General features: G+C 43.9%; 1 protein-coding gene across 3 annotated transcripts in view; it reads right to left on the reverse strand.

Annotated features, from left to right (window-relative positions):
* The window catches only part of LOC144501444 (protein CASP-like), a 779,365-nt gene that overhangs the window by 131,202 nt on the left and 632,997 nt on the right, over positions 1-15,166 (reverse strand). For all 3 annotated transcript variants that reach the window (XM_078225211.1, XM_078225210.1, XM_078225209.1), the window contains 2 exons: positions 9,877-10,013; positions 2,125-2,188 (listed from right to left, as the gene is read on the reverse strand). In XM_078225211.1, the coding sequence (XP_078081337.1) occupies positions 2,125-2,188; positions 9,877-10,013 (201 nt within the window). The remainder of the gene's footprint in view (positions 1-2,124; positions 2,189-9,876; positions 10,014-15,166) is intronic.

A 15,166-nucleotide genomic window follows, 5' to 3' on the forward strand; every position in this document is an offset into this window, starting at 1 on the left:
GATGAAGGAAGAGAGATTGAATGGGTTAGGATTATATTTACTGGAGTTTAGAAGAATAAAAACGTATAAAATTCTAACAGGACTGGACAGGGTTGAACCAGGAAGGATGTTCCCGATGGCGGGGGTGTCCAGAACCAGGTCACAGTCTGAGGATACAGCATAGACTATTTAGGAGATAAGGAGAAATCTTTTCACCCAGAGAGGTAACCCTGTGTAATTTATGACCACAGAAAACAGTTAAGGCCAAAACATTGTGTTTTCAAGGAGGAGTTAGATATAGCTCCTGGGGTGAAAGGGATCAAAGGATCTGCGGAGAAATCGGGATCAGGCTATTGATTTTGATGAGCAGCCATGATCATAATGAATGGTGGAACAGGTTCGAAGGGCTGAATGGCCTACTCCTACTCCCTATGCTTTTTCTGTCTAATCAATGTCATGTTCTCTTAACTCTTTCCCTCTACTGCTTGCTGTCAGGCTTTTTTCTGGATGAAGCCCTCTGTGATTGTGTAAATACAAAGTACAATCTCATTAGTGACAGACATGGTTTTGTAAGAGGGAGGTCGTGCCTTACAAATTTGGTGGAGTTTTTTGAGGCAGTGACAAAAACGGTTGACGAAGGAAGGGCCGTGGATGTCGTCTATATGGATTTCAGTAATGTCCCTCATGGCAGGTTGCTTAAGAAGGTTAAGGCTCATAGGATACAAGAAGAAGTGGCTAGATAGGTAGAAAACTGGCTTGGCCACAGGAGTCAGAGGGTAGCAGTTGAAGGGCCTTTTTCCGGCTGGAGGTCTGTGACCAGTGGTGTTCACAGTAAGAAGTCTCACAACACCAGGTTAAAGTCCAACAGGTTTATTTGGTAGCAAATTTGCTACCAAATAAACCTGTTGGACTTTAACCTGGTGTTGTGAGACTTCTTACTGTGTTCACCCCAGTCCAACGCCGGCATCTCCACATCATGGCTACCAGTGGTGTTCCGCAGGGCTCTGTACTGGGACCTCTGCTATTTGTGATATATATAAATGAATTGGAAGAAGGTGTAACTGGTGTTATCAGCAAGTTTGCGGATGACACGAAGGTGGCTGGACTTGCCGATAGCGATGAACATTGTCGGACAATATAGCAGGATATAGATAGGCTGGAAAATTGGGCGGAGAAATGGCAGATGGAATTTAATCCAGATCAATGCAAAGTGATGCATTTTGGAAGAACTAATGTAGGGGGGAGTTATACAATAAATGGCAGAGCCATCAAGAGTATAGAAACACAGAGGGACCTAGGTGTGCAAGTCCACAAATCCTTGAAGGTGGCAGCACAGGTGGAGAAGGTGGTGACGAAGGCATATGGTGTGCTTGCCTTTATAGGACGGGGTATAGAGTATAAAAGCTGGAGTATGATGTTGCAGCTGTATAGAACGCTGGTTAGGCCACATTTGGAGTACTGCGTCCAGTTCTGGTCGCCGCACTACCAGAAGGACGTGGAGGCTTTAGAGAGAGTGCAGAGAAGGTTTACCAGGATGTTGCCTGGTATGGAGGGTCTTAGCTATGAGGAGAGATTGGGTAAACTGGGCTTGTTCTCCCTGGAAAGACGGAGAATGAGGGGAGACCTAATAGAGGTGTACAAAATTATGAAGGGTATAGCTAGGGTGAACAGTGGGAAGCTTTTTCCCAGGTTGGAGGGGTCACGGGCTCAAGGAGAGAGGGGCGATGTATAACTCAGATATCAGAGGGACGTTTTTTACACAGAGAGTGGTGGGGGCCTGGAATGCGCTGCCAAGTAGGGTGGTGGAGGCAGACATGCTGGCATCGTTTAAGACTTACCTGGATAGTCACATGAGCAGTCTGGGAATGGAGGGATACAAACGAATGGTCTAGTTGGACCAAGGAGCGGCACAGGCTTGGAGAGCCAAAGGGCCTGTTTCCTGTGCTGTACTGTTCTTTGTTTTGTTCTTTGTACAACTGATCGTACATCGAATAAAATTGAGGATTTTTTAAAACATGCAATAGTTTATTAGATTCAATCTTTGCATTGCCTGACCAGGGATTTTTCTTTAGCCTTACACTAACCTTTTGCTTTCTGAAAACATTAGTTTCAGACTCTAGAATATTTAACTGGTTGCATCCTTACCAAAGAGGGCTGTAGCTGCTTTGATGGGCTCTGGAATCTTCTCCATGTTGCTCAGATCTGCGCCCTTGATGTCAGTGAGAAACCAGAATTTACAGTTAGTTCAGGAGTAAGAACCGGGTTAGGTCACAATTATACTATTGATTGGAGCTTTAGAAGGATTCAGTGGAACACCACCAAGACTGTGGGGTAAATTAATGACAAAAAACAATAAGCTGGCTCCCCCCGCCAATCATTGGAACATTCAAGTTATGGCGAGTAGGGGGAGGGGTAAAAAGAGTGGAAAGATTGTTTCCACTGGTTGATGAATCAGTAACAAGGCAACACATACTGAGGATTATTATGATTTAAAAGTATTTTCACACAGATGGTTGTTAACACAGGGAACACTGCACCCCCACAAGGGGCTGCAAAGACTGAGACACAAACTCTCTATCTAAATGTTGCCATAGGGTGAGGCTGGGGGTTTTATAATCTCTGGAAACTGACTCCTGATTTTTGCTGCATCAGAATTTACAACATTCAAAGATACAAGGTCCCACAATGAAATTTCCTCTCATTAGAACCATAGGTTGATGTAGCAGCAGATACCTGGGAACACCACCACTTGCAAGTCACTCACCATCCTGACTTGGAAATATATCGCCTGCCGTTCCTTTACTGTCATTGGGTCAGAATCCTGGAACACCCTCCCTAACAGCACTGTGGGCGTATCTACACCACGCTGACTGCAGCAGTTCAAGAAGGCAGCTCACCGCTACCTTTTCAAGGGCAATTAGGGATGGGTAATAAATGCTGGCCCAGCCAGCGGCACCCACATCCCGTACATGAATTTTTTATATAAACCATTTGATTCCTCGAGTCAATATCAGCTCTTTGGTATAGCTATCTAATTATTCTCACTTCCCTGCTCTTTCACATAACCCTGCAAATGGTTTTCCTTTCAAGTATTTATCCAAGTCTCCTTCGAATGTTACTCATGAATCTGCTTCCAGCATCCTTCTGACCAATGCATTCCAGATCACAATCACTTCCTGTGTAAAAAATACATTGCTCATATTGCTCTTATTCCAATCTGTGTTTCCTGGTTATTGCACTTTCTCCCATTGGAAATATTCTCTCTTTATTCACACCATCAAAACAACAATTTGTATCTCGTATCATAAAACCTCTCAGGGCACTTCACAGGGGTGTCAGAAATCAAAACTCAATTCTGGGCCAATTACAGGAGATGACCAAAAGCTTGATCAAAGATGTAGGTTTTAAGGGGCATTTTAATGGAGAGGAGAAAGGTTGAGTGATGGAGAGGTTCAGGGAGGGAATTGCAGATTTTGACAGCTTTACATATGGCCACCAATGGTGGAGTAATTAAAATTGGTCACGTTCAAGAGACCAGAATAGATGAGTACAGATATGAGGGTTGTGAGATTGGAAGAGATTACAGAGACAGAGAGGCTGAGACCACGAAGTAAATGGAAAACAAGGATGAGAATTTTAAAATCGAGACTTTGTTTAACTGGTAGTGTAGGTCAGTGAGGACCCCGCAATGGTTGAATGGTGTGAGTTAGGCCACAAGCAGCTCAGCTTTGGATGGCGTCAGGTTTCAAGTGGCAGGCTGGTCAGGAGTCCATTAGAATAGTCAAGTCTTGAGATAACAAAGGCATGGAAGAGGGTTTCAGCGGCAGATGCGCTGATGTAGTGGTAGAGTATGCAATGCTATGGAGGTTGAAATAGGTGGTGTTAGTAACGGTGTGAATGTGTGGTCAGAATCTCATCTCAGGGTCAAATATGATACTGAGATTGTGGGATGGAGTTGGCAGCCAGGGAATGGACTTTGTGCCTGGGACCAAAGACAATGACGTTGGTCTTTCCAATCTTAAATTGGAGGAAATTTATGCTTATCCAATGCTGAAAGTCAGACAAGCAGAGTGACAATTTAGTAACTTTGGAGAGGTGACAGTGAGGTCGAGCTGCATGTTCTCAGCGTACATGCAAGAATTAATGCTGTGCTTTCAGATGTTTTCGTCAAATGATTTGAACACCTCTACAAAATCTCCCGTTCTCTGTTCCAAGGACAGAAACCACAGTTCCTCCTGTCTCTCTAGTTCCTCGTCCCTTACACCACTCTAGTAAATCTTTTCAGTGCTTATCCTAAACCTTTCTGAAGTGTGGTGCCCAGAATTAAACACAATATTTGAACTGAGACCCAACGTTTGATTTATAAAGATCCTGCATGATTTCCTTGTTTTTGTTCCCTATTCCTCTATAAATAACAAAAAGTCTTCCGCCAAGTTCAATCATTCCATGCGGTATCATGAAATGGCTGAATGCACCTGACATGGGAAAGGTTATGAGCCCTAATAACGTCCAGGATGCAGTGCTGAAGGCCTATTCCCCAGAACTCTGCGCCCTTAGCCAAGTTGTTCCAGTACAGCTGCAACACTGACATCTAACTGACAAAGTGAAAAATTGTCCAGGTATGTCCTCCCAACAAAAAGCAGGACAAATCTAATTTGTTAAATAATTGCCCATCAGTCTACTCTCGCTCATCGGCATGGTGATGGAGGATCATCAGCAAGGCGACAGAAGGTCATCAGCAAGGTGACGGAAGATCATCAGTAAGGCTATCATAGAATCATAAATCCTAGAATCCATACAGTGCAGGAGGAGGCCATTCGGCCCATCGGGTCTGCACCAACCACAATCCCATCCAGGACCTATCCCCATAACCCCATGCACTTACCCTAAGTTAGTCCCCCTGACACTAAGGGGCAATTTACAATTGCAAATCCACCCAACTCGCACATCTTTGGAGTGTGGGAGGAAAGCCATGCAGACACAGAGAGAACGTGCAAACCCCACACAGACAGTGACCCAAGCTGAGAATCAAACCTGGGACCCTGGCATTGTGAGGCACCAGTGCCAACCACTGTGCCAGCCCTCCATCATTGGCGCACAGTGGTTGCAGTGTGCATCATCTACAAGATACACTGCAGCAACTCGCCAAGCTCTTTTGGACAGCATCTGCCAAAACATGTGACCGCTACCATTAAGAAGAACAATGGCAGCAGAGGAATGAGAACAGCACCACCTCCAGGTTCTCCAAGGCACAGACATTTCTGACTTGGAATTGTATTGTTGTTCCTTTATTGCTGCTGGGTCAAATCTTGGAACTCCCTCTTTAACAGCACTGTGGGTGTACCTACATCAGATGGACTGAAGTGATTTAATGTGGTGGTTCAGCGCCACCTTTTTAAAAGCAATAAGGGATTGGCATGAAATGCTGGCTGTGGCAATGATGCTTATTCTTCTGGGTCAGTGGTTCTCACAGACAGGGCATGAGATGCCATGGGCCACCGACCAATTCTATCCTGTCAGCTTTCACTTCCCACAACAGAACAGCAATCAGAGTTAATGGGACGAATGATACTGCTTTTGATGAGATGCCAATGAAGCGTTATCTGGTTTCATTCCTGGATAGGCAACGGCAAACATTCAAAGAGCGCATGGGTGAACTGCAACAATGAACGGCGGCACGGTAGCACAGTGGTTAGCACTGCTGCTTCACAGCTCCAGGGACCTGGGTTCGATTCCCGGCTTGGGTCACTGTCTGTGTGGAGTTTGCACATTCTCCTCGTGTCTGCGTGGGTTTCCTCCGGGTGCTCCGGTTTCCTCCCACAGTCCAAAGATGTGCGGGTTAGGTTGATTGGCCATGCTAAAATTGCCCCTTAGTGTCCTGGGATGCGTAGATTAGAGGGATTAGTGGGTAAAATATGTAGGGATATGGGGGTAGGGCCTGGGTGGGATTGTGGTCGGTGCAGACCCGATGGGCCGAATGGCCTCTTTCTGTACTGTAGGGTTTCTATGAAATAAAAAATAAAAATAATTGTTCATTCCTGTCTGGGTCAATAATAAAATAGAAAAGATGATCAAGTCATGGCTTACAAGTGAAATTACAGATAGCATTAGATCCAAGAGGCAGACAAATTGGCCAGAAACCTGAGGATTGGGAACAGTTTAGAATCCAGCAAAGGAAGACAAGGGGATTGATTAAGAAGGGGAAAATAGAGTATGGGAGTAAGCTTGTGGGAACATAAAAACTGACTGTAAAGGTTTCTATAGATGTGTGAAGAGAAAAAGATTGGTGAAGACAAATTATTTGATTTATTATTGTCACATGTATTGGTATGTAGTGAAAAGTATCGTTTCTTGTGCGCTATACAGGCAAAGCATACCATTCAAAGGCAAGGAGAGAGTGCAGAATGTAGTGTTATAGTCATAGCTAGGATGTAGAGAAAGATCAACTTAATGCAAGGTCGGTCCATTCAAGAGTCTGACAGCAGCAGGGAAGAAGCTGTTCTTGCGTCGGTTGGTACGTGACCTCAGACTTCTGTATCTTTTTCCAGGTGGAAGAGAGAATGTCCGGGTTGCGTGGGGTCCTTAATTATGCTGGCTGCTTTGCCGAGGCAGCGGGAAGTGTAGACAGAGTCGATGGGGAATTTATAATGGGGAACAAAGAAATGGCTGACCAACTGAATACATACTTTGATTCCATCTGATGATAAACATATCAAAGATGTTGGGGAATACAGGGTTTTGTGAGAGGGAGGAACTGAAGGAAATCAGTGTTAGTAGAGAAATGGGGAAATCGATGGGATTGAAGGCTGATAAACCCCCAGGGCCTGATAATCTACATCCCAGAGTACTTAAGGGAGTGGCCCTAGGAATAGTGGATGCATTGGTGGCCACCTTCCAAGTGTACATAAGGAGGATGAGGGTAGCTAAGGAAAGGGTAGGTCCACTCAAGAACAGAGGAGGGAATTTGTGTGTGGAGCCAGATGAGGTCCGTAATGAGTACTTTGCATCAGTATTCACAAAGGGAAAGGATGTGGTGGATGGTGAGTGTGGAAAGGAAGTTGTTGACATTATTGGACATGTTGAGGTAAAAAGGGGGGAGCTTTGGAGGTTCTGAAAAACATTAACGTGGACAAGTCCCCAGGGTCAGATACAGACTATCCCAGAATACTGAGAGAGGCGAGGGAAGAAATTGCTGAGGCCCTGGGCAAAATCTTTGTATCCTCTTTAGCCACCGGTGAGGTACCAGAGGATTGGAGAGTAGCTAACATTGTTCCTCTGTTTAAGGAGGGCAAAAGAGACAATCCGGGGAATTACAGGCCTGTCAGCCTTACATCAGTGGTGGGGAAATTATTGAAGATTCGTAGGGACAGGATGTAGAAGAGAATAGGCTTATTAGCGATAGGAAGCATGGTTTTGTGAAGGGGAGGTCGTGTCAAACTTGGTTGAGTTCTTTGAGGAAGTGACAAGAAAAATTGACCAGGGCAGGGCAGTGGATGTTGTATACAAGGGCTTTAGTAAAGCCTTCAACAAGGTTCCTCATGGCAGGCTGATACAGAAGGTGAAGTTATATGGGATGTGAGGTGAGCTGGTAAAATGAATACGAAACTGGCTTGGGCATAGAAGTGGAGATGCCGGCGTTGGACTGGGGTAAACACAGTAAGAGTTTTAACAACACCAGGTTAAAGTCCAACAGGTTTATTTGGTAGCAAATGGCATTTGCTACCAAATAAACCTGTTGGACTTTAACCTGGTGTTGTTAAAACTCTTATTGGGCATAGAATTCAGAGAGTAGCTAACTGGAGGTCTATGACAAGCGGTGCTCCACAAGGATCAGTGCTGGGGCCTCTGTTGTTTGTAAATGATTTGGAGGAAAATGTAGGTGGCTTGATTAGTAAATTTGCAGATGATACAAAAATTGGGGGAGTAGCGGATCGTGAGGATTGTCAGAGGATACAGCAGGGTATAGATCAGCTGGAGACCTGGGCTGAAAGATGGAATTTAACCCGGACAAATGTGAGGTGATGCGATTTGGAAGGTCGACTACAGAAGGAAAGTGTACAGTAAATGGTAGAGCCCTTAGAAATATTAGCATACAGAGGGATCTAGTCGTGCAGATCTACAGTTTCCTGAAGGTGGCAACTCAGGTGGACGAGGTGGCCAAGAAGGTGTATGGCATACTGGCCTTCATTGGTTGGGGCGTTGAGTATAGGAATTGGAAAATCACGTTGCAGCTGTATAAGATTTTGGTTAGGCCGCATTTGGAGTATTGTGTACAATTCTGCTCACCACACTACCAGGAGGATGTTGATGCATTGGAAAGAGTGCAAAAGATACTTACCAGGATGTTGTGTGGTTTGGAGTATCTGGACTATGAAGAAAGGTTGAACAAACTTGGATTGTTTTCATTGGAGTGTCGGGGGGGTAAGGGGGGACCTGATAGAGGTTTACAAGATTATGACAGACTTGGATAGAGTGGATAGTCTTTTTCCCAGGGTTGAAAGGTCAATTACTCAGGGGCATAGGTTGAGAGTGAGAGAGGGAAAGTTTAAAAGAGATGCAAGGGGCAAGTTTTTCACGCAAAGGGTGGTGAATGCCTGGAACGCGCTGCTGGAAGAGGTGGTGGAAGCAGATTCTATAACAACATCCGAGAGGCATCTGGATAGTTACATGAATAGAGGGATATGGACCATGTAGAATCAAGAAAATATTAGATTAGAGAAGCATCTGTGTCAGCTCAGACTTGGTGGGCCGAAGGGCCTGTTCCTGTGCTGTACTGTTCTTTGTATTCTATTGACTCTGGAACAGTTCCTATAGATTGGAGGGTAGCTAATGTAACCCCACTATTTAAAAAGGGAAGGAGGAAATGGAATTATAGACCAGTCAGCCTTACATCGATAGTGGGGAAAATTTTAGAGTCCATTATCAAAAGCAGAGCACTTGGTAAACAGTGGTAGAATCGAACAGAGGCAGCATGGATTTACGAAAGATAAATCATGCCAGACAAATCTACAGGAAGTCTTCAAGGAGGTAACTAGTAGAGTTGATGTTCTCGATGGTGGGACCGTCCAGAGTTAGGGGGTCACATAATCTAAGGATACAGGGCTGAGATGAGGAGAAATTTCTTCACCCAGAGAGAGGTAAATCAGTGGAATTTGCTACCACAGAAAGCAGTATGTTTTCCAGAAGGAGTTAGATATAGCCCTTGGGGTAAAGGGATCAAAGAATATGGGGGGGGGAGCAGGATCAGGATATTGAGTTTTATGAGCAGCCATGATCATAATGAATGGTAGAGCAGGCTTGAAGGGCTGAATGGACTCCACCTGCTCCCCCTTGCAGACCACCAGTGGTCCATGGGCCACACTTGAGAACCACTGTTCTAGCCAACAGAGTTCCTGGTTTTGGATGGTGTGTTGAAGAAGCCGAGGCAAGTTGCTGCAGTGCATATTGTAAATGGTACATATTGTAGCTGGTGTGTGGGGTGCTGGAGTGAGTGAAGGGGTGGATGGCACATTAACTGAGCACTCTTTCTCAAATAGCATCGAGCTTCTGGAGTGTTATTGGGGCTGCACACATCCAGACAAGCAGACAATCACACTCCTGATTTATGCCTTTTAGATGGTGGGAAGGGTTTGAGGAATCTGGGTGTGAGTTACAAGCTTTAGAATACTCAGCTTCTGGCCTGCCCTTGTAACCATGGCTGGTCCAGTTAAGTATCTGGGTGACGGTGGCCTCCAGAATTTTGGTGCATAAGATTCAGTGATGATAATGCAGTTGAACGTTAAGAGGTGATGGTCAGGTTCTTTGTTGGAGATGATCACTCCGTGTAATTTGTGATGTTATCAGTATCCTGGATACCACTGCGTGAACTGTCTGCATACACGGAAGAAGGACTTGTACCTCAGTGTCGGGGCGTTGAAGGGACGACATTGATTGGATGGTGCTGAGATCCTGTTCCAGCTTTATGATCAGCTCCTTTTGTCCTGCTGTGGTTTTGACAGCTTCGGTGAACTGCATCTGTAACTCAGCACAGCGAGCTGTAGTAACACACCAGCAATGCAAATTATGAATACAAAACATCATGGAAATCTGAAACAAACATCCAAACAGTCTCAAAGTCTTATAGTAAATGAGTCAGCATCTTACAGTATAGATGTTTCACATGGTGAACTGATCAGTATATGGAGAGACTCAGAGAGTGGAAAAAACATTAGCAGAGCACAGCAAGTGTAAATTACAATCGATAAAGAAATAAACACCAGGAAGTAAATCCACAAGAAAACATTGGCTTCAGAAACTGAGGTTAGACACAGCAGGAAAGTTAACGCAGTTCTTTACTTCAATATGTGCAGCAAAAAGGACGGAATGGAATACAGGCCAAACGCAGGTATAGAGTTAGGCCACAGATCAGCCATGATCTCATTAAATGGCAGAACAGGCTGAAAGGGCTGAATGGCCTACTCCTGCTCCTATGAATGGAGCAGATGTAAACACACCGTGAGGGATGAAGCGACTGTGATAGTAATTGGATAGTTAAACAGGGTCCAAGTAAATATAACACCTGGGCCAGATAGGAGTCAGACCTTGTGGATAGGCTGGGATTAATACTGCAAGAGGCAGCATCAAAGCAGAAACCAAGAGAATGAGAAACGCAATGGCTTAATGAAAAAAAGAGATAAACAGGGGACCCGGTCTGACAGCAGTATCAGGTCATTAACCTGAAGCGTTACCTCTGTTTCTCTCCATAGACGCTGCCTGACCTTCTCACCTTTCTCCAGCAATTCTGTTTTTATTTCAGAATTACAGCATATGGCAGTATTTTATTTTAATATTAGGAACAAAATAAGCTGTGTGGCCTCCTTCAGTGCTCTGAAGTTTCTATCAGAGTGTCGGTCAGGCTGAGAACAACAGAACAGCACAGGAACACACCCTTGGGCCCACCAAGTCTGTGCTGACACAGATGCCTCTCCAATCTACGTGCCTCTACAATGCCTCTACGTGGTCCATTTCCCTCTATTCCCTGCCTATTCATGTTTCTATCCAGATGTTTCTTGAACAATGCCCCTGCTTTCACCATCTCTTCCTGCAGCGCATTCCAGGCACTCACCACCCAGTCTGTGAAAACCCTGCCCCTTTCATCTCTTTTAAACTTTCCCCCTCACTCTCAACCTATGCCCGAGTAACTGACCCTTCGACCCTGGGAAAAAGATTCTGATTATCCACTCTATCCAAGCCTGTCGAAATCTTGTAAACCTCTATCAGGACCCCCTCATCTTCCGATGTTCCAATGAAAACAATCCAAGTTTGCTCAACCTTTCTTCATAGTCCATATCCTCCAAACCAAGCAACATTGTGGTAAATATCTTCTGCATCCTTTCCAATGCATCAACATCCTTCTGGTAGCGTGGCGACTAGAATTGTACACAATATTCCAAATGCAGCCTAACCAAAGTCTTATACAGCTGCAGTTGAGGGCCGAGTATCGGCGGGCTGATTTGGAGCAATGTGCATAATTTTGACATTCATGACACAGAAAGGATGGAATCAAAATGGAAAAAAGGTCAGAGAAGAGTTACTAAGATGCCAATTGAGCTGGAGAATAAAATGTATTCAAATATTTGGACTACCTTTTCGAAAGAAGTGGCAATGATAGGTAGAAGATAGGAACAGGAGGAGGCCATTTGGCTCTTCGAGCCTGCTCCGCCATTCATTACAATCATAGCTGATCGTCCATCTCAATACCTAATCCTGCTTTTTCCCCATAACCTTTGATCCCATTCACCCCAAGTGCTATATTCAGCCGCCTCTTGAATACATTCAATATTTTGGCATCAACTACTTCCTGTGGTAATGAATTCCACAGCCTCACCACTCTTTGGGTGAAGAAATGTCTCCTCACCTCTGTCCTGATTCCCCCAACATCGGGAACATCCTCTCTGCATCTACCCTGTCTCATCCTGTTAGAATTTTATAAGTCTCTATGAGTCTACATAAGTCCCCCTCATTCGTCTGAACTCCAGCGAAAACAATCCTAAGCTAGTCAATCTCTCCTCATACATCAGTCCCGCCATCCCCGGAATCAGCCTGGTAAACCTTTGCTGCACTCCCTCGAGAGCAAGAACATCCTTCCTCAGAAAAGGAGACCAAAACTGCACACATTACTCTAGGTGTGGCCTCACCAAGGCCCTGCATAATTGCAACAATACATCCCTTCTCCTGTACTCAATACCTCTCGCAATGAAGGCCAACATACCATTTGCCTTCTTTACCGCCTGCTGTACCTGCATGCTTACCTTCAGTGACTGGTGCACAAGGGCACCCAGGTCTCGTTGTACACACCCCTCTCCCAATTTAAAGCCATTCAGGTAATAATCTGCCTTATTATTTTTGCTTCCAAAGTGAGTAACCTCACATTTATCCAAATTATACTGCATCTGCCATTGATTTGCCCACTCACCCAACCTGTCCAGATCATTCTGAAGGATCACTGCATCCTTGTCACAGTTCACTCTCCCACCTTGGTATCCTTTGCAAACTTTGAGATGTTACATTTTGTTCCCTCATCCAAATCATTAATATGTATCGTGAATAGCTGGGGTCCCAGCATCAATCCCTATGGCATCCCACTTGTTACTGCCTACCAAATTAAAAACCACCCATTAATTTCTATGATTTGTTTTCTCTCGCCAACCAGTTTTCTATCCATCTCAATACACTTACCCCAATAACATGCACTTTAATCTTGCACGATAATCTCTTGTGCGGGACTTTGTCAAACGCTTTTTAGAAGTCCAAATATACCACAATCGACTGACGCCCCCTTGTCAACTCTACTAGTTACATCTTCAAAGAATTCCAACAGATTTGTCAAGCAGGATTTCCCCTTCATAAATCCATGCTGACTCTGTCTGATCCTGCCACTGCTTTCTAAATGCTCTGCTATAAAGTCCTTGACTGCTGTAATCAGTAGCTTACATCAGTAAGCTACCGATGTTAAGCTTACTGGTCTATAATTCCGTTTTCTCTACCTGCCTTTTTGAAGACTGGAGTGACATTAGCTACCCTCCAATCTGCAGTACTGTTCCAGAGTTTATAGAATCCTGGAAGATGACTGCCAATGTATCCACTATTTCTAGAGCCATTTCCTTAAGTACTCTGGGATGTAGATTATCAGGCCCTGGGGATTTATCCGCCTTCAGCCCCATCAATTTTCCCAGCACCATTTCTCTACTAATAATGATCTCCCTCAGTTCTTCCCTCTCACTAAATCTTACATTTGCCAACATTTCTCGCATCTGATTTGTGTCCTCTTTTGTGAAGATAGAACTAAAGTATGTATTCAGTTGTTCAGCCACTTCTTTGTCCCCTATTATACAGTCTCCCATTTCTGTCTAGAGGGCACGTACAGATTCAGGGAGACAGATCAGTTCGGGTTACCGATTCTGACAGAAGATGGCAGATTGTGAGGTTGATTTTAAGGTGAAGAGATAAAAGATTGAAGTAGAAATCAACAAAACAGTACTATGTTGGCACGTTGAATGGCTTTTGGAACAAATTGTAAAGGAAAATCACAAATTTCTTTCAGGTATGCGCTCTTGGGGAAAACACATCATTGGAATAGGAGAAAGGTGGAATAGATGGACCTATTATTTCTATGTTGCTCTTTCCTTTTTGATGCCGACTGATCTTCTGCACGTCTATTTTTTTCCTGCAGGAATTCATTAAGTATACCATCTTTACTATTAGATTAATAACCAACTGGAAACAATATCCCTTTTATTTCAGGAAGGAGAAAGATAATGAAGGTTCGAACACTGAATAAGGTGCACACACTGACCACTTCTAACTGGGAAACAGTGCATCATTTATACATCTACTGCAGTCAGCAGCCTGTGAACGTGTGTCTACATTCTACCGTGTGACATTCACAACTCCACTTCCTTCCTTTCAAACACCATTAAGTATTTAAAAGGTTCAGTCAATTTTAAAGTTTCTTTCTTCAGCTATGTCATTCCTTACCTTTGTCTGGAATTATTAATTATGTATTAATATCTGCAAACCAACCAAAATTGTGCACTTCACTCTTTTAGTGGAGGTATTTAATAATTCATAATAGAACTTTCCAGACCTAGATTGCTGCCATGTAATGCTTGCTTTTCGTAATGCTACTGTTCGACAGATTAAATAATGCAATTTTAAATTCATTATATTTCTGAATACAAAACTCTTCCAAAGGAGTTATATGTGATTCGCAGTTACCTTGGACAACTTTGCCTTGCATTAACATGAGGAATAATAGCAGGAGTAGGCCATTGGGCCCCTTGGGGCTGCTTTACCATTCAATAAGATCATGGCTGATCTGATTGTGGCCTCAACTACACATTCCTCCTGCCTGTTTCCCATAACCATGACAGCCTTTTCAACTACAAATCTGTCAAACACTGTCTTGAATATATTCAATGACCCAGCCTCCACTGCTCACTGGTGATGGGGCTGCCTGCCAAACACAAGTGACCTTCAGAGAAGGAATTCTCATCTCCTCATTAAAGCCCTCGGGGAGGGGATTTTCACAGAAACTTCATTGCAGTGTTAATGTAAACCTACTAATAAATAAACTTAAACCTAAATGGGAGATCCCCTTATTTTGAAACAGTGCCCTTTAGTTCTTATTCCCCCATGAGAAGAAACAGCTTCCCAGCATCTACCCTGTCAAACTGCCTCACAATGTTATTTGTTTCAATAAGATCACCTCTCATTCCTTTAAACTTCAATGAGTATAGGCACAATTTTTCAACCTTATATCATTAGGCAAACAGCTTATCCCAAGAATCAGGTGAGTGAATCTTCTCTGAACTGGTTCCATTGCAAGAATGTCCCTCCTTCAGTAAGGAGACCATAACTGTACACAGTACTCTAGGTGAGGTCTCACCAATGACCTGTCCAGTTAAATACTCCACTTCCCTTGCAATAAAGGCCAACACTGAAGCTGTCATTCTAATTACTTGTTGTACCTGCATTTTTTACTTTATTAATTCATTTACAAGGACCCCCTGGTCCCTCTGTACCACAGCATTCTTAAGTCTCTCTCCAGGTAAATAATATTTTGCCTTTCCATTCTTCCTGCTAAAGTGTTTTCTCACATTATACTTCAGTTGCCAATTTTTTGCCCCTCAATCTATTGACATCTCTT

The sequence above is a fragment of the Mustelus asterias genome, chromosome 12, assembly GCF_964213995.1.
Source record: "Mustelus asterias chromosome 12, sMusAst1.hap1.1, whole genome shotgun sequence".
NCBI lineage: Eukaryota > Metazoa > Chordata > Chondrichthyes > Carcharhiniformes > Triakidae > Mustelus > Mustelus asterias.